This window comes from Poecilia reticulata, chromosome 4 (genome assembly GCF_904066995.2).
Source record: "Poecilia reticulata chromosome 4, P_reticulata-male-v2, whole genome shotgun sequence".
In the NCBI taxonomy this organism is placed as follows: Eukaryota; Metazoa; Chordata; class Actinopteri; order Cyprinodontiformes; family Poeciliidae; genus Poecilia; species Poecilia reticulata.
In genome coordinates this window covers 14,729,751-14,753,177 of record NC_088833.1, presented here as the reverse complement: position 1 = coordinate 14,753,177, position 23,427 = coordinate 14,729,751, and the positions used below count along the sequence as shown (strand labels likewise).

Genomic DNA, 23,427 nt, shown 5'->3' with positions numbered 1-23,427 from the left:
TTTACACAAGCGAAATTATGGAAAATCAGTCCATATATTAAATGTTTATTAGCCATTTTATTGCCGGCGTACAGACAGGATGAACATGCTGTCATTTAATGGCAGCCAGTGCAGTTAGCCAGAGGTTGCGCAATCCCAGGTGAGGCTCAGCTCGCTGCTGCCTCACCGGCTTCGCTTCTGAGCATTTGAATGGGAAAATGCGAAAATCCAGCGATTTTGAAGAAAAAGTAGTCAAAATTGGTTAAGCTAAGTAAAAAATAGATACTTTATACGACAAAACAACAGGGTGAAAATAGAAATATAAATGATTTTATATTATTTTTCCATGATGACAGGTGAGGCTCTGCCTCACTTGCCTCCCCTGACCGCACGTCACTGGTTGGTTGGTTGGTTGGTTGGTTGGTAGGTAGGTAGGTAGGTAGGTAGGTAGGTAGGTAGGTAGGTAGGTAGGTAGGTAGGTAGGTAGGTAGGTAGGTAGGTAGGTAGGTAGGTAGGTAGGTATGCATGTATGCATGTATGTACACTGCTCAAAAAAATAAAGGGAACATTTAAACAACTCAATATAACTCCAAGTAAATCAAACTTCTGTGAAATCAAACTGTCCACTTAGGAAGCAACACTGATTGACAACGGGAACCCTCGTCGGGTTTATAAATGTTTATAAATGTTTATTAAAACATTTATTTTTGCTCTTATTTCTTCTTATGTCAGTTTTGGTCCTCCATACGCCTGACCCAACAGGTTTAGCTGATGGACCATCACTGTTTGGGTCTTGCCTTGTGGCTCTATGCCTAATTTTTCCGTACACTTCCCATAAACTCAAATCTTTATCTCTGTGTGTGAGCTTTTATCTACAAACTCATGTGCTAAATGCTGTGTGTCCAGGATTTCTTCTCTGATTCTCGCAAACTTCTGGTTTTGTCTTCGAAGTTCACAAACGTTATTTAACGGAAGCTAGTGCTAACGGGTTAGCTAGCCTCCATTCAAATATCTACCCTTAAAATAATACGACTACATGTTCTATAACATAAGCTAATGTATTTGTTTTCATCTTATTCTCTACCGTCATCGTTACATTTCGTTTCTGTATGTTTCTTATTTTAAAGGGGGAAAAAAAGGAAAAACGTGAAGTCAGGAAACGGAAGTGACGCTCAAACAGTTTTCACCCACTTCAAAGTAAGAGCATGAATATGACCGTGTAATTACTGGCAAATTTCTTAACATGCGACAACCAAAACTCAAGATGTTGAACTTTATTCAAATGAAAGTTTACTAAACAGTCAGTTTAGAATTTATCCAGAAATATTAATTTAGGGGAAACTATTAAGTGTGCTGAACGCTAAAGTTTTTGCTAAAAGTTAGCATCCACTTAGCATTTTTTATGTCCTGAATTAAACACCATTTCTAGTTATTACTAGGCTGCATTTCTAAAACTGTTTCAGCTTTTCTTGTCCTCTTGTAAGTAATGAAGAGCAACACCAGACTTGTTTGCTTTTTTCTTTATTTTTTTGCAGCTTTTTCATCGTATTTTTCTTTTTTTCCCCTTTTTTCTTGCTTTTGGCACTACATACTGACACGTTAGGTTGTTTTAAAAACAAACATCTATTCAAAGCCTTCATCTTTCAGCAAGCAAAGTATGAATACAGCTAATAAAAATAAAGGTTTACAATTTATCCTCCTTTACACATAAAATAAAAACACTTTTTTTTAACCCCCTCAAAAACGGGGGCATTAAAATATTTAACATTTGTATCACAAATCAATGTAATGAGACCCAAAAAGTAAAACATAAAAACTGTACAAAAATGATAAAATTCATTTTTTTCTTCTTCTTAAAATTGTCCATGTGGTCAGTTGATGCAAAGAGTACATGATTTTGCTCTATTACTGACCAAGAACTCTAATTAAAATAATTTCTTCTGCTGGATGTAATTCATGTTGACTGGATGCCGAACATGAGGAACCAGTGGGAAGTTCGGATTGGGATGCACCACAGAACCTTTAAAACAGGAGAACAGAATCAGTAAAACAGCTCATTTCCCCTGCAGACCATTGAGCTCCTGGAATCCCGTGGTCCGACCTGGAGCCAGGAAGGTTTTCCCGGGCTGGAAGTCGCCGCCGCCGCCCTGCTGGATGAAGTTCTGCGGCATCCGGTAGGGCCAGGAGGGAGACAGGCTGAACTGGGGCGGTTTGTTGTGCTCCCACAGCCGCGAACCCTGGCTCACACCTTCAAACTGGACCTGGTGGCCCGGTTCTGTGACGAAAAATATTAAAACAAATGTTTTTATTTCTCAGACATTCCTGTAATCTTCTGAAGTGAACATCTGGATAATTCAGGAATGAAAGGAACCACTTTGTGTTTCTTTGATGCTTGTTTTACGTACTACACTGCAAAAAATCAAACTCTTACTCAGCATTTTTATCTAGTTTCTGGTGCAAATATCTTAGTACCGTTTAAATAAGACAAAACTAACTTGCGCATTATTTTTAGCAAGATGTGGAAACTTGTTTTAAGTAAATAATTTCTTAATATTGATGAAAAAGTTCTAGTTCCACTGGCAAATTACTTCACTTATGGGAAAAATGTTAGAGAAGCTGTAAAACAAAATCAACCTTTGCTGGTGTGAACATAACGGATTAGCATGAAGCTGCAGCTGAGTCAGCAAACAGGAAGTACCTGACTTCACCACCGTGCCGTTTCCCATCAGCGCCCCCGGCTGCGCCATGTGGTTGTGCCACTGTCCGTCCCGACCCGGCGCCATGCCCATCTGCCGCCCCGCTGCCGGCTGGGCGAAGATGATGCTCGGGTCGTTCAGGTTCACGGAGCCGCCGCCGCCGCCCGTTCCCGTGGGGCTGCCGTTCCCCGACACGGAGCGCAGGGCAAAGGTCAGGCCGGGCGGCGACAGGCCGCCGGCGGAGGCCGAGGCGAGGACGGGGCCGTGGATGGGCCAGGAGGAAGAGGCGATGTGGGACTGGTGGGAGGGCAGTAGTCCCAGGGCGCCGAGCGCGGCGGGGTGGAACTGGCCCGGGTGGGAGGAGGGGAAGCTGAAGAGGGACAGCGGGACCTGGGGGGGGCCGACGCAGCCGGGTTTACTGTGGGACGTCTGGGGGGAGCCGGAGGACAGCGGGGAGCCGTGGGGGACGGCGGCGGGCTGCGGGGAGTAGGGCGGAGTCTGACGACTGTCCGACTGAAAGAACCGGAGCAGAGAGCCGTGATGCATAAACGATAACCGTAAACACTAATGTGACGGAGCGTCAGGGCATCTCTAAGTTTGAAAAGCCAAATATTTTTCCAAAAAAAAGTTACAATTTCCTGAGTATCAACAGTCTAATCTTCTAAATTTAGGTTTTTAATTATGCATTTTATTACAAACCTTGAAAAACAAATTCAAGCTGAAGCATTTTTCAGGATGTGAAGCAAACGGACCGAGCGGTTTGAACTCACACATTCAGAAGGTTGTCTGGTTCTTCCAGGAGAGTCGGCCGCCGCCGCCGGGATGGGGATGGACTGGGAGTTCACCACGCTGCGCACCATCAGAGGAGCTGCAGCGAAACGCAGAAACAACAGCTTTTCATTCATGTCCAGCCCTGCAGCTCCATCACAGCTGTCAGCTGTATCAGGAAGAGGCCCACAGCATCACAGATACCACACCGTACCCGACAGTTTGGAACTTTTATGTCACAGATTGTTTTTCCACTTGATAATTTGGTAGATTCAGTTCGATTTTGGACCAAAGTTGTAACATTTGTTACGTTTCCAGCTGCTGTGGTTCTCAAACGCTCTGAAAAACCTGTTCCCCTCCTGGCCTGTGGGGGCGCTGCACCAAAATCTCTGAAGACGCTGAGCGCAGCTTCCTTCTTCAGAAAATGTAAACTAAAATGGAGGCGTCAGATTTTAGCTTTTGGCTTAAAACCATCAGTCATTTCTCCCACCAGCGAGTTTCGGTTGATTTTACCCAGGTTGGAAGAATTTGGAAACCATTTTTCATTAATATCTATAAAATGAGTTGGTTGACACCAAATTGGCCTGATTGACCTTTTGACCTCTAGCTTTCACAAAACAAAGCAGCAGAAAGGAGCTGCTGGACCTGGGGAGTGTTTTTACTGACGCACGGCCCTCTGCTTACTGGGGGCGGCGGCGTTCCTCTGCTTGAGGTGGCGGTTCTCGGGACAGTCCCGCCGGACGTGTCCCATGTCCCCGCACTGGAAGCAGCGTCTGTCCTTCGGCTCCCGCTCGTCCTCCTTGTTGTCCTCGTCTTTCTCGTTTTCCTTCTTCTTCACCCTGAAGGACAAAACAAGAAGACAAATAAAAACCTGCAGCGTGTGAAAAGCTTTTCACCAAATGACTGTTTCACTGCGAGAAAGACTTTTAGTTCTCACTTTACTTTTGGTTTGATTCAACCAATTTATTCCCAGAATAAGAACAGGGTTTGGGTCACTTTCTTTCAAAGTGTTTGCTTTAAAAGTTGAGTTTAATCAATTAGAAAAAGCTGATTTTGGTGCATTAAAGTCAAAAAGAGAAAGAAAAACAAGCAGAAAAAAAACTGAGTTTGAAACGTCAGGAATTTGAGAAAAAAAAAGTTTTTTAATGATTGGAGCTTGTAAAATTGAACATTTATGACTTTTGTAAATTTTCCTGAGTTTCAACTTTTCAATCTAACAAATTTCCAAGAAAATTTCTGAGATTTTTTGGCACAAAATTAACTTGCAAGTAACTTAAGGTAGAAACAGAAGCTTGTTTCAATCTTGATGAAAAAATACCAAATCCATCTTCAGATTATTTTTCCCAAGTTGTAAGTGAAATAATTTCAAAAATTAATTTTGTGTTACTTCCATCGTAATGTTTGCACTAGAAATTGATCAGGAACACTTTGTGTTTTTGCAGTGCATCTGCATCAAGCACCAACTCTAAACAGATCAGATTTGTGTCATTCTTGAATTGCAGTCGGACCACAGAAAAATCAGTCCAAGGGCCACAAATGGCCCCCGGACCACACTTTGAACACCAGTTAAAGCATAAAGTTGTTCCTCCTGCTGCCTTCAGCGTAAAGGACAAGCTGTCAGAGGACGACCTGTGTCTCTTCGGGCAGTCCTTCATGTAATGTCCGATCTTCCCGCAGATCCGGCAGCAGCGGTCGTTGGGCGCCAGCTCGCCGTCGGTCAGCACCTTCGAGTCGAAGAAGTATTCCTGCAGAGGAAGGCGGCGCAGATTTAACCCCCCCGGTTCATCAGGACGCCTGGGAGGGAAAGCGTGGAGGAACGTACCACTTCGGTGCCGGGGATGGGAATGAACGGCGTTCCGAACAGCTTCCGCCCGTTGATGAACGCCTTCATGATGAAGTTCGTCACTGAGGGGTGGAAAAAAAATCAATCCGGCTTAAAATCTGAAGATGCTAAGCTAACTAAATCTGTGCAGAACTAATAATAAAAAACATCTGATGAATCTGAATTGTTCAAATCGAACTGTTTGGAAATGGACGAGGGGTTCCTCAGGGCTCAGTCCTCAGCCCACTGTCATTCTACTGGCACAAATAAAATCCAAACCAAACTCCAAATGCAGAAACGCTGAATAAAACACTGAACTTTGATACTTTTTGATAACTAGAATCAATTCCATGCTGAATCGAACTGAAATAAGTTTTGTTTAAAGCTTTTCTAGCATCGTTTTGTACGTGGTGATAAACTTGGCTCTGGCCTCCGCTGTAATAAAGACGATACAACAGAAAATATAAACGGATAATACATAAAAACTAGTTAGATGTGAAAAATATATTCAGTCAAAAAAAAAAACAGACTGGAAACATTGAAGCTGCAAAGTGTAACTTTCATAAAAGTATGTTTTTAAATATTTGCCCCATCTGTGAAAAGAAAAAAACAGATTTTTCTGTGAACTGGATTCATTTAACATATTTGCTTCATTCGGTGAGATAAATCTTTAGTTTTTACTCATCAAACTGCATCTGCTGGTTCAGCTCTGGTTTCATTTGACCTCTAAAGTATCTCAGATGATGTACGGCTGATGAAGTGCAGATTTAATAAACGTGAGTTTTGCTTTTCAGACTTACTTTTACGCGACACTCCAGCACCGAGATTATGATTCAAGTCAAACGGATCTGGGAACAGAAAACATGTTAAAAGTTAATCGAACCGCCGGCAGAGCTCAGCAGCAGGTGAAAGCAAAGCGGCCCGGTCACCTTCGATGGCGATGCATTTGCTGGTCCACTGCTTCTCGAACGTGGTGAGGCGTTTGTGCTGCCGGATGCTGATGACGTGCTCCTTGAAGTCGAACTCTTCGGTGTAGAAGCGAAGCAGGCCGAGCCACAGCTCCCCCACCGACTCGGTGTTGGGCTGCCGGTCGGCCAGCCGCTGACGCTGCGCGACAAGAACAAGGCTGAGAAACCTGCCGCCGTGTAAACGTGTCACACCAGCCGATAATTATTGACGAGTTTATTTGTTTTAAATATCTGAAATTAAATATTGAAATATCTGTCTTTCCCCTTTCATCCAGTTTTCACTTTATGCTGTTTTTCTTATTTTTAAGCAGTTACAAGCGACAGTGAGGAAACTTGAAACTGCTGCTGCGCAAGTTACCCAGCAGGCCGTTGCTAGGCAACCGGAGTTGGAAGGGAACTCCAAACTGCTTTTTACCCAGCAGGCCGTTGCTAGGCAACCGGAGTTGGAAGGGAACTCCAAACTGCTTTTTACCCAGCAGGCCGTTGCTAGGCAACCGGATTCAGAGGGGAACTTCAAACTGCTTTTTACCCAGCAGGCCGTTGCTAGGCAACCGGATTCAGAGGGGAACTCCAAACTGCTTTTTACCCAGCAGGCCGTTGCTAGGCAACCAGAGTTGGAAGGGAACTCCAAACTGCTTTTTACCCAGCAGGCTGTTGCTAGGCAACCGGAGTTGGAAGGGAACTTCAAACTGCTTTTTACCCAGCAGGCCGTTGCTAGGCAACCAGAGTTGGAAGAGAACTCCAAACTGCTTTTTACCCAGCAGGCCGTTGAAGCAACCAAAGAGTGAGTGAGTTAGTTGACTCCAACCCGGCTTCACTCGCCGTGAGAGGTGGAGCAGCTAAAGTCTCCCCTCTGCCTACATCCCCAAGAATGCTGTGCGGTTCTGGATCAAAGCTCAGTGAATATTCTATCAGATGTCTGTAGATTAGGGCTGTTGTAAACGATTATTTTAGTAATCGAGTAATCTATAGATTTTTCTTACGATTATTCGAGTAATCGGATAAAAACAATTATGAAATAAAATATTGGTAAATCTTCCATAACACCAGTGTTACTATCGGATATCAACATCAGTCTATTTTTTCCACATTTGAGCTTCCCTACCAGTTACTTTTTTGTAGACCGGGAAGAAACACGGGATATTTACGGCTCCTCCGTTCAGAAACTCATCTACCCGCCATGTTCCGCCTCCCGTTTGTTCAGACCGGGATGATATAAGTTTATTGTGCGGTTCGTCCGTAAAGCTGCTCTTACCCTGTAAGCATCAACCCTCAGCCGCCCGCCGTGTTCAGTCTCTCCGCTCACCTGTAGAAATCCTCCTCAGCTTCTTCCCGCCGTTCAACCAGCAGCTCCGGAGCAGAAAGGCTGCCGGACTCCCGGCATCGCGCCGGTCATTTTAAGGATGTTTATTGGTCCCACAAAAACGATGAAAACCCGGAATTATCACCAATCAGTAAAATCCCAGCGGGCCAAACTTGAAGATTGGACGTTATGCCGCTAACACGTAGCTTCCGTCAACAACTCAGAGGCGGAAGTCAGAGCTCCGCGCAACGCAAATAATGTTCCGGCTGAAACACGGTGCGCTAAATGATAAAACATCAATTAACGAAGCTTCGAGGCAGGTTGATTTTCCTCGAGGAATTTTAATAATTGAGGTACTCGAATCACTCGAGGAATCGTTTCAGCCCTACTGTAGATATCGATCAGGTGTCCGATTGACACATATTGTTGGCGATTTATCGTCCAGCCCTGCATCAGACCGGATGTCAGAGAATCCTCACCAGCTTGTCCAGGTCGTCACAGAAGAAAGCGTTCCAGCCGTCCACCATCCGCTGGGGAACCGTCTGTCTGTCGAAGATCTGGAGCAGGGAAGCTGAAAGGTTAGCTCACGTTTCAGGCCAAAGGTCAAAGATCAGAGGGTTTTTACCTCCTGCAGGACGGGGATGACCGGCGGCTGCCTCTGCTGCAGGAAGTAGAGAACCATCAGGATGTAGGCGTAAGACGAGAGGCTTCCTCTGGAGGCGTCGCCGATGTCGCACCGCTGAGGAGACACAGACCGTCAGAGTCCAACAACTGAAGTTTGTGACATTGTCCAACAACTGAAGCATGTGACATTGAACAGACAGTGAGAAAGAGAAAGAGATTTAGATTAAAAAAGATAAAAACATAAAACCCCTTTTAGGCCTTCAGTTAAACGTCGTTTAACTGGGACTCTAATCCTCTGGGACTTTAGTCAAAAACCCCGTTTGACAAGGACTCCAACTCTAGGTTTTTAGTTAAACGTTGTTTAACTGGGACTCTAACCCTCTGGGACTTTAGTGAAACGTTGTTTAACTGGGAAGTTTTCCGGGGGCTTTACATCATTAAAACATAAACAGTGAGAAAGAGAAATAAAAAGAAATGAATAAATAGATAAAAAGTAAAGGTAAAAACATTAAAAACATCAAAAACATCAAAACCCGCACTCTAACCCTAATTTAGCCATAAGCAACTTAAACAAGTTGAGATTTAAAGGCACCCAGTGTTTCAGCTGTTTTACAGTTTTCTCGAAGTTTGTTCCAAATTTGTGGTGCGTAGAAACTGAATTCTGCTTCTCCTCGTTTTGTTCTGGTTCTGCATGCAGAGCAGAACCAGAACCTGCAAGTCACTTTATGCTGCGGTGCTAAGAGTGAACAGGAGATCTCGCAAAGGGGCGATTCATAAACACACAGTGAAGAGGCTGAGAGGTTAGAGAATGAGAAAAGGTACAAAAATAACTAAGAAGGTGAGATTAAACATAAAATTATTTGGCTCATCTGCTTGGTGCATCATCCTTGTCACAGATTCAAACGTAAAAAAAAAAAACTTAATTGTTAGATGTTAAATATTTTCCTTATGAACAAAATGAGCAATTAAGGCAAGATATGATCTGTTTAAGGGGATCCTCCTCACTGACAGTTCAAAATAAATCCAGCAGAGGCTTAGAGACAGTTTCTAAATGTGAATGATGTGTTTTAACTTCTGAAAAAATACTCTATAAACACTTGTACTAATTTGTTTGTTTATGGGTGTTGTCATAGGTAAAATCTTTGATTTTTACACGTATGTATGAGTTGAAAAACAGGACAAATACAAAACTTAAATTTATGCACATTTATTGACTTGCATTCACAGATTTAAATGTCTAACATGCATTTTTTTATTGACAGTAGTCCCACCTTACACATAACTCTGTTTCCATAGCAACTAAAACAAACAAGAACCTGACTCAGGTTGTTTGACATCATCATGCCACCAATGTTCTCATCTATGATGTCATAAAGGTTCAAAAGATTATTATCATAATTTGGAATACAAGAATTTTCAGTTTGCCCTTCAGCTGCCTTTGGATCCACGTACAGAGAATTTCACACGCTTAAACTTAAAAATGATGCTAACAATCGGTTGGGGCCTGGGCTACTTAGCCTCTAAAGGAATGGAGAAACTTCTTGGTCATCATAAAGAAGAAGTTGCCGAAGACCGCGAAGAAAATATCAGGTGGAGATATTTTGGGTTTGAGGAGTTAATTCCAGAGGACCAAAGCCACGCGGACGTTTCCGCCAACATCGCCAGTGGCATTTCAGGTGTCGTGACAAGATTGACAAGTTTCACCCCTGAAGATGCCGTGGCTTTGGAGACCATCTGTGCAATGAATTGGGACACTTGCTCTGAGGACACAGATGAAGAAAAAGATGACATGGACGCTTCCACCAACCGTGTCAGTGCCGCTTCAGGGGTATTGACACCTTTACCTGATTTTACCCCTGAAGACACCGTGGCTTTTGCCACCAGATGTGAACTGGACTTAGAAACATGCCCTGAGGACGCAGATGAAGACCAAAGTGACATGGACGCTTCTGCCAACCTTGTTAGTGGCACTTCGGGTGTCTTGACAAGTTTGGAAACTTTTAGTGATGAAGCTCCTGTGGCTTTGGAAAACATCTGTGGACTCCACTTGGAAACGTGTCCAGGGGACGCAGACACTGATGTCTGTACAAGTGTCGATGTTCCCCTTGACGAAATGGACCTGGCCGTTGAAACGAGCTGTGACGGCCAGGAAGATGCGATAAATTTAGAACCAGTCTATGAGGATCCATTGGTAGAAGAGGCGTCTTCTGTTGATGGAAACTCAGAAGACGGAGTTCAGAATTACGCAGACCATTTTGATGGCATGGACGCTGCAGATACGGACGTCGCCTCAAAGGAAATCCCTTCTTCTGACACAGCTGCTGATAATGTTGTGGCACATTTTGAAGAAGTTTCTGAGCCTTCTTCAGAAAAACCATCTTCTTCAGGAATTCTCACAGAAGATGACATTGAATTCTTCAAAAATTATTACAGGAGGGTGGTTTCCTCTAGGAGATCATCCATCCGGGGATATTTAAATTTGGAGAATTACGTGCCACCTTTAGAGAGAATTTCTGAGTGTTCAACCTCAGAAGAAATGGATTCTGAAGAAAGCTCAGAACATGTTCAAATTGAGCCACAACATCATGAAAGCAATGATGTTGAAGAAGTGGATGTTTCCTTTGAGGAAGTCCCTTCTGAAAGCAGAAATGCCGGACATTTAAGATCACGTGTTTCCAAGTGGCTTCGTGAGCAAGGCAGTAGGTTGGCTAATCTCCTACCAAGGAGAAAAGCCAGCAAGTAGCAGTTCACATTGGGCACATTTTGTGGAGCTGTTGGAGGGGTGCTGGAGAGTGTCCCTCCAAGAGACTTCCTTGTTCTGCTGGGGGATTTCAACACTCGCATGGGCACTCACAGTGAGACCTGGAGGCTTGTGGTTGAGAGGATCGGCCACCCTGATCTAAACCCGAGTAGTGTACTGTTATGTGACTTCTGTGCTCGTCATGGACTGTCCATAATGTACACCTTGTTCAAGCATACAGGTGTCCATATGTGCTCATAGCACAAGGACACCATGGCCACAGTTCTATGGTAGACATTGTTGTTTCCCATCTGATCTGTGGCTGTATGTCTTGGACTCTTGGGTGAAGACAGGCAGAGCTGTCCACTGACCACTCCCTGGTTGGTATCCTCCCAATCATCAGTCAACTTCCAGTCAAACCAGAGAGGCCCAAAAGTGTTGTGAGGATCCTGGCAGAGTCATCTGTGAAACAGAGCTTCAAATTTCACCTCTGGAAGAACTTTGAACACATTTTGGAGAAAGTGGATAGAACATCGCCCCCAACTCCATTGTCAATGCGGCTTATCGGAGATGTGGCCACAAGATTTTCTGTGCCTGTTTTGGGGACAACCCTAAAATCAGCTCGTAGGCACCAGAAGGGAGGGATGCTCTCAAACCAAAGATAGAGAACTGTCAGGTCTTTTTGGACCGACTCTCTGGTAGAGCTAATGGATACTGGCAGTCCAAATAGCATGCAGCTTGGGTGGTCGCTAAGGGAGAAACTCGGGTGTAGAGGAAGTTCCCAGAGCCCATGGAGAATTACTTGGACAGATCATCATAAATTGCGGTTTGTAGGTCATGAGGTTGACATAGTGGACCCATGACAAATACACCAAGTCCAGGCAGCACAGAGGCGAGAAGACTGCGGCGACAGGAGGCGAGAAGACTGCGGCGGACGGAGGCGAGAAGACTGCGGCGGACGGAGGCGAGAAGACTGCGGCGGACGGAGGCGAGAAGACTGCGGCGGACGGAGGCGAGAAGACTGCGGCGGACGGAGGCGAGAAGACTGCGGCGGACAGAGGCGAGAAGACTGCAGCGGACAGAGGCGAGAAGACTGCAGCTAGAAGACTGCGGCGAGAAGACTGCGGCGGACGGAGACGAGAAGACTGCGGCGGCAGGAGGCGAGGAGACTGCGGCGGACAGAGGCGAGAAGACTGCAGCTAGAAGACTGCGGCGAGAAGACTGCGGCGGACGGAGACGAGAAGACTGCGGCGGACGGAGGAGAGGAGACTGCGGCGGACGGAGACGAGGAGACTGCGGCGGACGGAGACGAGGAGACTGCGGACGGAGGAGAGAAGACTGCGGCGGACGGAGGAGAGGAGACTGCGGCGGACGGAGACGAGGAGACTGCGGCGGACGGAGACGAGGAGACTGCGGCGGCAGGAGGCGAGGAGACTGCGGCGGCAGGAGGCGAGGAGACTGCGGCGGACGGAGACGAGAAGACTGCGGCGGACTGAGACGAGAAGACTGCGGCGGACGGAGACGAGAAGACTGCAGCGGACGGGGACGAGGAGACTGTGGCGTACGGAGACGAGGATACTGCGGCGGCAGGAGGCGAGAAGACTGCGGCGGATGGAGGCGAGAAGACTGCGGCGGACGGAGACGAGGAGACTGCGGCGGACGGGGACGAGGAGACTGCGGCGGACGGAGGCGAGAAGACTGCGGCGGACGGGGACGAGGAGACTGCGGCGGACGGAAACGAGGAGACTGCGGCGGACGGAGACGAGGAGACTGCGGCGGACGGAGGAGAGAAGACTGCGGCGGACGGAGACGAGAAGACAGACCAGAGACAGTCAAACTGCTTGGAAACCATGAGATACTGAGGCTGGCAGAATGGCTGGGGATGGTGATGGAGAATTTGTAAAAAATAAAATAAATATATAAAGAATAATATATTTCTTATCAAAATATGTATTTATGCTTTTATTTCTTGTCAAAAAATATATACACACACAACATAATAATAAAGATAAATACATAACTAAAATAATAAAAATATAAAGAATAATATATTTCTTATCAAAATATGTATTTATGCTTTTATTTCTTATCAAAATATATGTATACACACACAACATAATAAAAGATAAATATATAAATAAACAATATATATCCGACATGTATAAATGAAATTATATATATATATATATATATATATATATATATATATATATATATATATATATATATATAACGTATATATATAACGTGAAAGACTAATCTTTTACGCGTCATCCATAGCCGCGTTACCTTAGTGAAACATATAAATGTAGGTATTAATTTCGTGCTATGATCCACAGCAAATGGATCTGTATTCTCCAAGCTACGCAGACTCGTTGCCATAGCAACTGACAACAATGCCACTTCAGTTTTAGGATTTAACACCAAAAAACATTGAAGAATTTTTCACACAGAACAGAACATTTAGTTTGTTGTTGTATGTTTTAGGCTTCATGTTTTATTAATAAATAATTGCTGTGGTGGATTAGCTACCGCTTCTACTTTACTGAATTATTTAAACATTAACTGTAGCCCACAAAACGCACATTTAAATAAAAAAACTAAACTAAAACATCTTATTGCTGTCTTACCTTTACGTGTCAATGAAATCCATGCACCGCTAATTCTGCACAGGAATATCCGTTCATCCAAAGCCAAGTTTATCCTCGGCATCTTTTCTACTCCGTTTGAGAATCAAACTGTCTGGAAGTAAAACTTTCAGCTCCGGTGTTGGTTTTCCTTTAGTTATTATCTCCTGCTTCAATTAAAAATCCACTTTAGAAAACTGTTTAAGTTTAGAAATGTAGTCTTTCATGTTGACGTCGGAAGAGAGAAGAAAACAAATATATCGCTGTACTTTACTTATTTACTGTGTGGCTAGCTCCATGGCTAGCTCACCGTGTCTTACTCTGCAGTTGTGCAGTCACTATATCTGGGAACATGAGCGCCCCAGCGGTGAGGCAAGAGAACTGCCTGCCTCACCTCCAGTCTGTTCTCTGCCGTTTCTTATCGCTCCTCCGCACACAAAACACGATACACACGCAGTTAGTGACAAAAAACACTGTACATTATTTACACAAGCGAAATTATGGAAAATCAGTCCATATATTAAATGTTTATTAGCCATTTTATTGCCGGCGTACAGACAGGATGAACATGCTGTCATTTAATGGCAGCCAGTGCAGTTAGCCAGAGGTTGCGCAATCCCAGGTGAGGCTCAGCTCGCTGCTGCCTCACCGGCTTCGCTTCTGAGCATTTGAATGGGAAAATGCGAAAATCCAGCGATTTTGAAGAAAAAGTAGTCAAAATTGGTTAAGCTAAGTAAAAAATAGATACTTTATACGTACAAAACAACAGGGTGAAAATAGAAATATAAATGATTTTATATTATTTTTCCATGATGACAGGTGAGGCTCTGCCTCACTTGCCTCCCCTGACCGCACGTCACTGGTTGGTTGGTTGGTTGGTTGGTTGGTTGGTAGGTAGGTAGGTAGGTAGGTAGGTAGGTAGGTAGGTAGGTAGGTAGGTAGGTAGGTAGGTAGGTAGGTAGGTAGGTAGGTAGGTAGGTAGGTAGGTATGCATGTATGCATGTATGTACACTGCTCAAAAAAATAAAGGGAACATTTAAACAACTCAATATAACTCCAAGTAAATCAAACTTCTGTGAAATCAAACTGTCCACTTAGGAAGCAACACTGATTGACAACGGGAACCCTCGTCGGGTTTATAAATGTTTATAAATGTTTATTAAAACATTTATTTTTGCTCTTATTTCTTCTTATGTCAGTTTTGGTCCTCCATACGCCTGACCCAACAGGTTTAGCTGATGGACCATCACTGTTTGGGTCTTGCCTTGTGACTCTATGCCTAATTTTTCCGTACACTTCCCATAAACTCAAATCTTTATCTCTGTGTGTGAGCTTTTATCTACAAACTCATGTGCTAAATGCTGTGTGTCCAGGATTTCTTCTCTGATTCTCGCAAACTTCTGGTTTTGTCTTCGAAGTTCACAAACGTTATTTAACGGAAGCTAGTGCTAACGGGTTAGCTAGCCTCCATTCAAATATCTACCCTTAAAATAATACGACTACATGTTCTATAACATAAGCTAATGTATTTGTTTTCATCTTATTCTCTACCGTCATCGTTACATTTCGTTTCTGTATGTTTCTTATTTTAAAGGGGGAAAAAAAGGAAAAACGTGAAGTCAGGAAACGGAAGTGACGCTCAAACAGTTTTCACCCACTTCAAAGTAAGAGCATGAATATGACCGTGTAATTACTGGCAAATTTCTTAACATGCGACAACCAAAACTCAAGATGTTGAACTTTATTCAAATGAAAGTTTACTAAACAGTCAGTTTAGAATTTATCCAGAAATATTAATTTAGGGGAAACTATTAAGTGTGCTGAACGCTAAAGTTTTTGCTAAAAGTTAGCATCCACTTAGCATTTTTTATGTCCTGAATTAAACACCATTTCTAGTTATTACTAGGCTGCATTTCTAAAACTGTTTCAGCTTTTCTTGTCCTCTTGTAAGTAATGAAGAGCAACACCAGACTTGTTTGCTTTTTTCTTTATTTTTTTGCAGCTTTTTCATCGTATTTTTCTTTTTTTCCCCTTTTTTCTTGCTTTTGGCACTACATACTGACACGTTAGGTTGTTTTAAAAACAAACATCTATTCAAAGCCTTCATCTTTCAGCAAGCAAAGTATGAATACAGCTAATAAAAATAAAGGTTTACAATTTATCCTCCTTTACACATAAAATAAAAACACTTTTTTTTAACCCCCTCAAAAACGGGGGCATTAAAATATTTAACATTTGTATCACAAATCAATGTAATGAGACCCAAAAAGTAAAACATAAAAACTGTACAAAAATGATAAAATTCATTTTTTCTTCTTCTTAAAATTGTCCATGTGGTCAGTTGATGCAAAGAGTACATGATTTTGCTCTATTACTGACCAAGAACTCTAATTAAAATAATTTCTTCTGCTGGATGTAATTCATGTTGACTGGATGCCGAACATGAGGAACCAGTGGGAAGTTCGGATTGGGATGCACCACAGAACCTTTAAAACAGGAGAACAGAATCAGTAAAACAGCTCATTTCCCCTGCAGACCATTGAGCTCCTGGAATCCCGTGGTCCGACCTGGAGCCAGGAAGGTTTTCCCGGGCTGGAAGTCGCCGCCGCCGCCCTGCTGGATGAAGTTCTGCGGCATCCGGTAGGGCCAGGAGGGAGACAGGCTGAACTGGGGCGGTTTGTTGTGCTCCCACAGCCGCGAACCCTGGCTCACACCTTCAAACTGGACCTGGTGGCCCGGTTCTGTGACGAAAAATATTAAAACAAATGTTTTTATTTCTCAGACATTCCTGTAATCTTCTGAAGTGAACATCTGGATAATTCAGGAATGAAAGGAACCACTTTGTGTTTCTTTGATGCTTGTTTTACGTACTACACTGCAAAAAATCAAACTCTTACTCAGCATTTTTATCTAGTTTCTGGTGCAAATATCTTAGTACCGTTTAAATAAGACAAAACTAACTTGCGCATTATTTTTAGCAAGATGTGGAAACTTGTTTTAAGTAAATAATTTCTTAATATTGATGAAAAAGTTCTAGTTCCACTGGCAAATTACTTCACTTATGGGAAAAATGTTAGAGAAGCTGTAAAACAAAAATCAACCTTTGCTGGTGTGAACATAACGGATTAGCATGAAGCTGCAGCTGAGTCAGCAAACAGGAAGTACCTGACTTCACCACCGTGCCGTTTCCCATCAGCGCCCCCGGCTGCGCCATGTGGTTGTGCCACTGTCCGTCCCGACCCGGCGCCATGCCCATCTGCCGCCCCGCTGCCGGCTGGGCGAAGATGATGCTCGGGTCGTTCAGGTTCACGGAGCCGCCGCCGCCGCCCGTTCCCGTGGGGCTGCCGTTCCCCGACACGGAGCGCAGGGCAAAGGTCAGGCCGGGCGGCGACAGGCCGCCGGCGGAGGCCGAGGCGAGGACGGGGCCGTGGATGGGCCAGGAGGAAGAGGCGATGTGGGACTGGTGGGAGGGCAGTAGCCCCAGGGCGCCGAGCGCGGCGGGGTGGAACTGGCCCGGGTGGGAGGAGGGGAAGCTGAAGAGGGACAGCGGGACCTGGGGGGGGCCGACGCAGCCGGGTTTACTGTGGGACGTCTGGGGGGAGCCGGAGGACAGCGGGGAGCCGTGGGGGACGGCGGCGGGCTGCGGGAGTAGGGCGGAGTCTGACGACTGTCCGACTGAAAGAACCGGAGCAGAGAGCCGTGATGCATAAACGATAACCGTAAACACTAATGTGACGGAGCGTCAGGGCATCTCTAAGTTTGAAAAGCCAAATATTTTCCAAAAAAAAGTTACAATTTCCTGAGTATCAACAGTCTAATCTTCTAAATTTAGGTTTTTAATTATGCATTTTATTACAAACCTTGAAAAACAAATTCAAGCTGAAGCATTTTTCAGGATGTGAAGCAAACGGACCGAGCGGTTTGAACTCACACATTCAGAAGGTTGTCTGGTTCTTCCAGGAGAGTCGGCCGCCGCCGCCGGGATGGGGATGGACTGGGAGTTCACCACGCTGCGCACCATCAGAGGAGCTGCAGCGAAACGCAGAAACAACAGCTTTTCATTCATGTCCAGCCCTGCAGCTCCATCACAGCTGTCAGCTGTATCAGGAAGAGGCCCACAGCATCACAGATACCACACCGTACCCGACAGTTTGGAACTTTTATGTCACAGATTGTTTTTCCACTTGATAATTTGGTAGATTCAGTTCGATTTTGGACCAAAGTTGTAACATTTGTTACGTTTCCAGCTGCTGTGGTTCTCAAACGCTCTGAAAAACCTGTTCCCCTCCTGGCCTGTGGGGGCGCTGCACCAAAATCTCTGAAGACGCTGAGCGCAGCTTCCTTCTTCAGAAAATGTAAACTAAAATGGAGGCGTCAGATTTTAGCTTTTGGCTTAAAACCATCAGTCATTTCTCCCACCAGCGAGTTTCGGTTGATTTTACCCAGGTTGGAAGAATTTGGAAACCATTTTTCATTAATATCTATAAAATGAGTTGGTTGACACCAAATTGGCCTGATTGACCTTTTGACCTCTAGCTTTCACAAAACAAAGCAGCAGAAAGGAGCTGCTGGACCTGGGGAGTGTTTTTACTGACGCACGGCCCTCTGCTTACTGGGGGCGGCGGCGTTCCTCTGCTTGAGGTGGCGGTTCTCGGGACAGTCCCGCCGGACGTGTCCCATGTCCCCGCACTGGAAGCAGCGTCTGTCCTTCGGCTCTCGCTCGTCCTCCTTGTTTCCTCGTCTTTCTCGTTTTCCTTCTTCTTCTCCCTGAAGGACAAAACAAGAAGACAAATAAAAACCTGCAGCGTGTGAAAAGCTTTTCACCAAATGACTGTTTCACTGCGAGAAAGACTTTTAGTTCTCACTTTACTTTTGGTTTGATTCAACCAATTTATTCCCAGAATAAGAACAGGGTTTGGGTCACTTTCTTTCAAAGTGTTTGCTTTAAAAGTTGAGTTTAATCAATTAGAAAAAGCTGATTTTGGTGCATTAAAGTCAAAAGAGAAAGAAAAACAAGCAGAAAAAAAACTGAGTTTGAAACGTCAGGAATTTGAGAAAAAAAAAGTTTTTTAATGATTGGAGCTTGTAAAATTGAACATTTATGACTTTTGTAAATTTTCCTGAGTTTCAACTTTTCAATCTAACAAATTTCCAAGAAATTTCTGAGATTTTTTGGCACAAAATTAACTTGCAAGTAACTTAAGGTAGAAACAGAAGCTTGTTTCAATCTTGATGAAAAATACCAAATCCATCTTCAGATTATTTTTCCCAAGTTGTAAGTGAAATAATTTCAAAAATTAATTTTGTGTTACTTCCATCGTAATGTTTGCACTAGAAATTGATCAGGAACACTTTGTGTTTTTGCAGTGCATCTGCATCAAGCACCAACTCTAAACAGATCAGATTTGTGTCATTCTTGAATTGCAGTCGGACCACAGAAAAATCAGTCCAAGGGCCACAAATGGCCCCCGGACCACACTTTGAACACCAGTTAAAGCATAAAGTTGTTCCTCCTGCTGCCTTCAGCGTAAAGGACAAGCTGTCAGAGGACGACCTGCGTCTCTTCGGGCAGTCCTTCATGTAATGTCCGATCTTCCCGCAGATCCGGCAGCAGCGGTCGTTGGGCGCCAGCTCGCCGTCGGTCAGCACCTTCGAGTCGAAGAAGTATTCCTGCAGAGGAAGGCGGCGCAGATTTAACCCCCCCGGTTCATCAGGACGCCTGGGAGGGAAAGCGTGGAGGAACGTACCACTTCGGTGCCGGGGATGGGAATGAACGGCGTTCCGAACAGCTTCCGCCCGTTGATGAACGCCTTCATGATGAAGTTCGTCACTGAGGGGTGGAAAAAAAATCAATCCGGCTTAAAATCTGAAGATGCTAAGCTAACTAAATCTGTGCAGAACTAATAATAAAAAACATCTGATGAATCTGAATTGTTCAAATCGAACTGTTTGGAAATGGACGAGGGGTTCCTCAGGGCTCAGTCCTCAGCCCACTGTCATTCTACTGGCACAAATAAAATCCAAACCAAACTCCAAATGCAGAAACGCTGAATAAAACACTGAACTTTGATACTTTTTGATAACTAGAATCAATTCCATGCTGAATCGAACTGAAATAAGTTTTGTTTAAAGCTTTTCTAGCATCGTTTTGTACGTGGTGATAAACTTGGCTCTGGCCTCCGCTGTAATAAAGACGATACAACAGAAAATATAAACGGATAATACATAAAAACTAGTTAGATGTGAAAAATATATTCAGTCAAAAAAAAAACAGACTGGAAACATTGAAGCTGCAAAGTGTAACTTTCATAAAAGTATGTTTTTAAATATTTGCCCCATCTGTGAAAAGAAAAAAACAGATTTTTCTGTGAACTGGATTCATTTAACATATTTGCTTCATTCGGTGAGATAAATCTTTAGTTTTACTCATCAAACTGCATCTGCTGGTTCAGCTCTGGTTTCATTTGACCTCTAAAGTATCTCAGATGATGTACGGCTGATGAAGTGCAGATTTAATAAACGTGAGTTTTGCTTTTCAGACTTACTTTTACGCGACACTCCAGCACCGAGATTATGATTCAAGTCAAACGGATCTGGGAACAGAAAACATGTTAAAAGTTAATCGAACCGCCGGCAGAGCTCAGCAGCAGGTGAAAGCAAAGCGGCCCGGTCACCTTCGATGGCGATGCATTTGCTGGTCCACTGCTTCTCGAACGTGGTGAGGCGTTTGTGCTGCCGGATGCTGATGACGTGCTCCTTGAAGTCGAACTCTTCGGTGTAGAAGCGAAGCAGGCCGAGCCACAGCTCCCCCACCGACTCGGTGTTGGGCTGCCGGTCGGCCAGCCGCTGACGCTGTGCGACAAGAACAAGGCTGAGAAACCTGCCGCCGTGTAAACGTGTCACACCAGCCGATAATTATTGACGAGTTTATTTGTTTTAAATATCTGAAATTAAATATTGAAATATCTGTCTTTCCCCTTTCATCCAGTTTTCACTTTATGCTGTTTTTCTTATTTTTAAGCAGTTACAAGCGACAGTGAGGAAACTTGAAACTGCTGCTGCGCAAGTTACCCAGCAGGCCGTTGCTAGGCAACCGGAGTTGGAAGGGAACTCCAAACTGCTTTTTACCCAGCAGGCCGTTGCTAGGCAACCGGATTCAGAGGGGAACTTCAAACTGCTTTTTACCCAGCAGGCCGTTGCTAGGCAACCGGATTCAGAGGGGAACTCCAAACTGCTTTTTACCCAGCAGGCCGTTGCTAGGCAACCGGATTCAGAGGGGAACTCCAAACTGCTTTTTACCCAGCAGGCCGTTGCTAGGCAACCAGAGTTGGAAGGGAACTCCAAACTGCTTTTTACCCAGCAGGCTGTTGCTAGGCAACCGGAGTTGGAAGGGAACTTCAAACTGCTTTTTACCCAGCAGGCCGTTGCTAGGCAACCAGAGTTGGAAGAGAACTCCAAACTGCTTTTTACCCAGCAGGCCGTTGAAGCAACCAAAGAGTGAGTGAGTTAGTTGACTCCAACCCGGCTTCACTCGCCGTGAGAGGTGGAGCAGCTAAAGTCTCCCCTCTGCCTACATCCCCCAGAATGCTGTGCGGTTCTGGATCAAAGCTCAGTGAATATTCTATCAGATGTCTGTAGATTAGGGCTGTTGTAAACGATTATTTTAGTAATCGAGTAATCTATAGATTTTTCTTATGATTATTCGAGTAATCGGATAAAAACAATTATGAAATAAAATATTGGTAAATCTTCCATAACACCAGTGTTACTATCGGATATCAACATCAGTCTATTTTTTCCACATTTGAGCTTCCCTACCAGTTACTTTTTTGTAGACCGGGAAGAAACACGGGATATTTACGGCTCCTCCGTTCAGAAACTCATCTACCCGCCATGTTCCGCCTCCCGTTTGTTCAGACCGGGATGATATAAGTTTATTGTGCGGTTCGTCCGTAAAGCTGCTCTTACCCTGTAAGCATCAACCCTCAGCCGCCCGCCGTGTTCAGTCTCTCCGCTCACCTGTAGAAATCCTCCTCAGCTTCTTCCCGCCGTTCAACCAGCAGCTCCGGAGCAGAAAGGCTGCCGGACTCCCGGCATCGCGCCGGTCATTTTAAGGATGTTTATTGGTCCCACAAAAACGATGAAAACCCGGAATTATCACCAATCAGTAAAATCCCAGCGGGCCAAACTTGAAGATTGGACGTTATGCCGCTAACACGTAGCTTCCGTCAACAACTCAGAGGCGGAAGTCAGAGCTCCGCGCAACGCAAATAATGTTCCGGCTGAAACACGGTGCGCTAAATGATAAAACATCAATTAACGAAGCTTCGAGGCAGGTTGATTTTCCTCGAGGAATTTTAATAATTGAGGTACTCGAATCACTCGAGGAATCGTTTCAGCCCTACTGTAGATATCGATCAGGTGTCCGATTGACACATATTGTTGGCGATTTATCGTCCAGCCCTGCATCAGACCGGATGTCAGAGAATCCTCACCAGCTTGTCCAGGTCGTCACAGAAGAAAGCGTTCCAGCCGTCCACCATCCGCTGGGGAACCGTCTGTCTGTCGAAGATCTGGAGCAGGGAAGCTGAAAGGTTAGCTCACGTTTCAGGCCAAAGGTCAAAGATCAGAGGGTTTTACCCCCTGCAGGACGGGGATGACCGGCGGCTGCCTCTGCTGCAGGAAGTAGAGAACCATCAGGATGTAGGCGTAAGACGAGAGGCTTCCTCTGGAGGCGTCGCCGATGTCGCACCGCTGAGGAGACACAGACCGTCAGAGTCCAACAACTGAAGTTTGTGACATTGTCAACAACTGAAGCATGTGACATTGAACAGACAGTGAGAAAGAGAAAGAGATTTAGATTAAAAAGATAAAAACATAAAACCCCTTTTAGGCCTTCAGTTAAACGTCGTTTAACTGGGACTCTAATCCTCTGGGACTTTAGTCAAAAACCCCGTTTGACAAGGACTCCAACTCTAGGTTTTTAGTTAAACGTTGTTTAACTGGGACTCTAACCCTCTGGGACTTTAGTGAAACGTTGTTTAACTGGGAAGTTTTCCGGGGGGCTTTACATCATTAAAACATAAACAGTGAGAAAGAGAAATAAAAAGAAATGAATAAATAGATAAAAAGTAAAGGTAAAAACATTAAAAACATCAAAAACATCAAAACCCGCACTCTAACCCTAATTTAGCCATAAGCAACTTAAACAAGTTGAGATTTAAAGGCACCCAGTGTTTCAGCTGTTTTACAGTTTCTCGAAGTTTGTTCCAAATTTGTGGTGCGTAGAAACTGAATTCTGCTTCTCCTCGTTTTGTTCTGGTTCTGCATGCAGAGCAGAACCAGAACCTGCAAGTCACTTTATGCTGCGGTGCTAAGAGTGAACAGGAGATCTCGCAAAGGGGCGATTCATAAACACACAGTGAAGAGGCTGAGAGGTTAGAGAATGAGAAAAGGTACAAAAATAACTAAGAAGGTGAGATTAAACATAAAATTATTTGGCTCATCTGCTTGGTGCATCATCCTTGTCACAGATTCAAATGTAAAAAAAAAAAATCTTAATTGTTAGATGTTAAATATTTTCCTTATGAACAAAATGAGCAATTAAGGCAAGATATGATCTGTTTAAGGGGATCCTCCTCACTGACAGTTCAAAATAAATCCAGCAGAGGCTTAGAGACAGTTTCTAAATGTGAATGATGTGTTTTAACTTCTGAAAAAATACTCTATAAACACTTGTACTAATTTGTTTGTTTATGGGTGTTGTCATAGGTAAAATCTTTGATTTTTACACGTATGTATGAGTTGAAAAACAGGACAAATACAAAACTTAAATTTATGCACATTTATTGACTTGCATTCACAGATTTAAATGTCTAACATGCATTTTTTATTGACAGT

At 44.1% G+C, this 23,427-nt stretch overlaps 3 protein-coding genes and 2 long non-coding RNA genes across 9 annotated transcripts; 2 read left to right on the top strand and 3 right to left on the bottom strand.

The window, feature by feature from the left end:
- Positions 1–811: 811 nt before the first annotated feature.
- On the top strand, positions 812–5,261 carry LOC145551444 (uncharacterized). 3 transcript variants are annotated; one of them, XR_014087286.1, is made up of 4 exons: positions 812–835; positions 1,107–1,176; positions 2,049–2,153; positions 5,121–5,261. It is a non-coding gene; the product is annotated as an uncharacterized LOC145551444 (long non-coding RNA). The 3 variants fall into 3 exon arrangements; XR_014087285.1 differs by lacking the exon at positions 812–835 and adding an exon at positions 887–967; XR_014087284.1 differs by lacking the exon at positions 812–835 and having other exon boundaries at positions 915–1,176.
- LOC145551443 (terminal uridylyltransferase 4-like) lies at positions 1,485–13,864 on the bottom strand. The gene is made up of 12 exons (XM_081606295.1): positions 13,531–13,864; positions 8,162–8,275; positions 8,016–8,093; positions 6,195–6,372; positions 6,066–6,113; positions 5,266–5,348; positions 5,073–5,188; positions 4,128–4,282; positions 3,446–3,543; positions 2,678–3,188; positions 2,081–2,254; positions 1,485–1,999 (listed from the first exon to the last, which is right to left on the bottom strand). The coding sequence occupies exons 2-12, from the start codon at positions 8,216–8,218 to the stop codon at positions 1,905–1,907; spliced, it is 1,593 nt and encodes a 530-aa protein (XP_081462421.1). The 5' UTR covers positions 8,219–8,275; positions 13,531–13,864; the 3' UTR covers positions 1,485–1,904.
- Positions 13,865–14,414: 550 nt separating this feature from the next.
- LOC145551442 (uncharacterized) lies at positions 14,415–19,270 on the top strand. 3 transcript variants are annotated; one of them, XR_014087283.1, is made up of 4 exons: positions 14,415–14,850; positions 15,122–15,191; positions 16,063–16,167; positions 19,130–19,270. It is a non-coding gene; the product is annotated as an uncharacterized LOC145551442 (long non-coding RNA). The 3 variants fall into 3 exon arrangements; XR_014087282.1 differs by lacking the exon at positions 14,415–14,850 and adding an exon at positions 14,902–14,982; XR_014087281.1 differs by lacking the exon at positions 14,415–14,850 and having other exon boundaries at positions 14,921–15,191.
- Positions 15,500–18,270, bottom strand: LOC145551440 (terminal uridylyltransferase 4-like). The gene is made up of 5 exons (XM_081606292.1): positions 18,141–18,270; positions 17,459–17,556; positions 16,693–17,202; positions 16,095–16,268; positions 15,500–16,013 (listed from the first exon to the last, which is right to left on the bottom strand). Exons 2-5 carry the CDS (start codon positions 17,460–17,462, stop codon positions 15,919–15,921), a joined length of 783 nt encoding a protein of 260 aa, XP_081462418.1. The 5' UTR covers positions 17,463–17,556; positions 18,141–18,270; the 3' UTR covers positions 15,500–15,918.
- Positions 18,789–22,138, bottom strand: LOC145551441 (terminal uridylyltransferase 4-like). Its single transcript, XM_081606293.1, has 5 exons — positions 22,023–22,138; positions 20,202–20,379; positions 20,073–20,120; positions 19,275–19,357; positions 18,789–19,197 (listed from the first exon to the last, which is right to left on the bottom strand). Exons 1-5 carry the CDS (start codon positions 22,068–22,070, stop codon positions 18,859–18,861), a joined length of 696 nt encoding a protein of 231 aa, XP_081462419.1. The 5' UTR covers positions 22,071–22,138; the 3' UTR covers positions 18,789–18,858.
- Between the last annotated feature and the right edge of the window lie 1,289 nt (positions 22,139–23,427).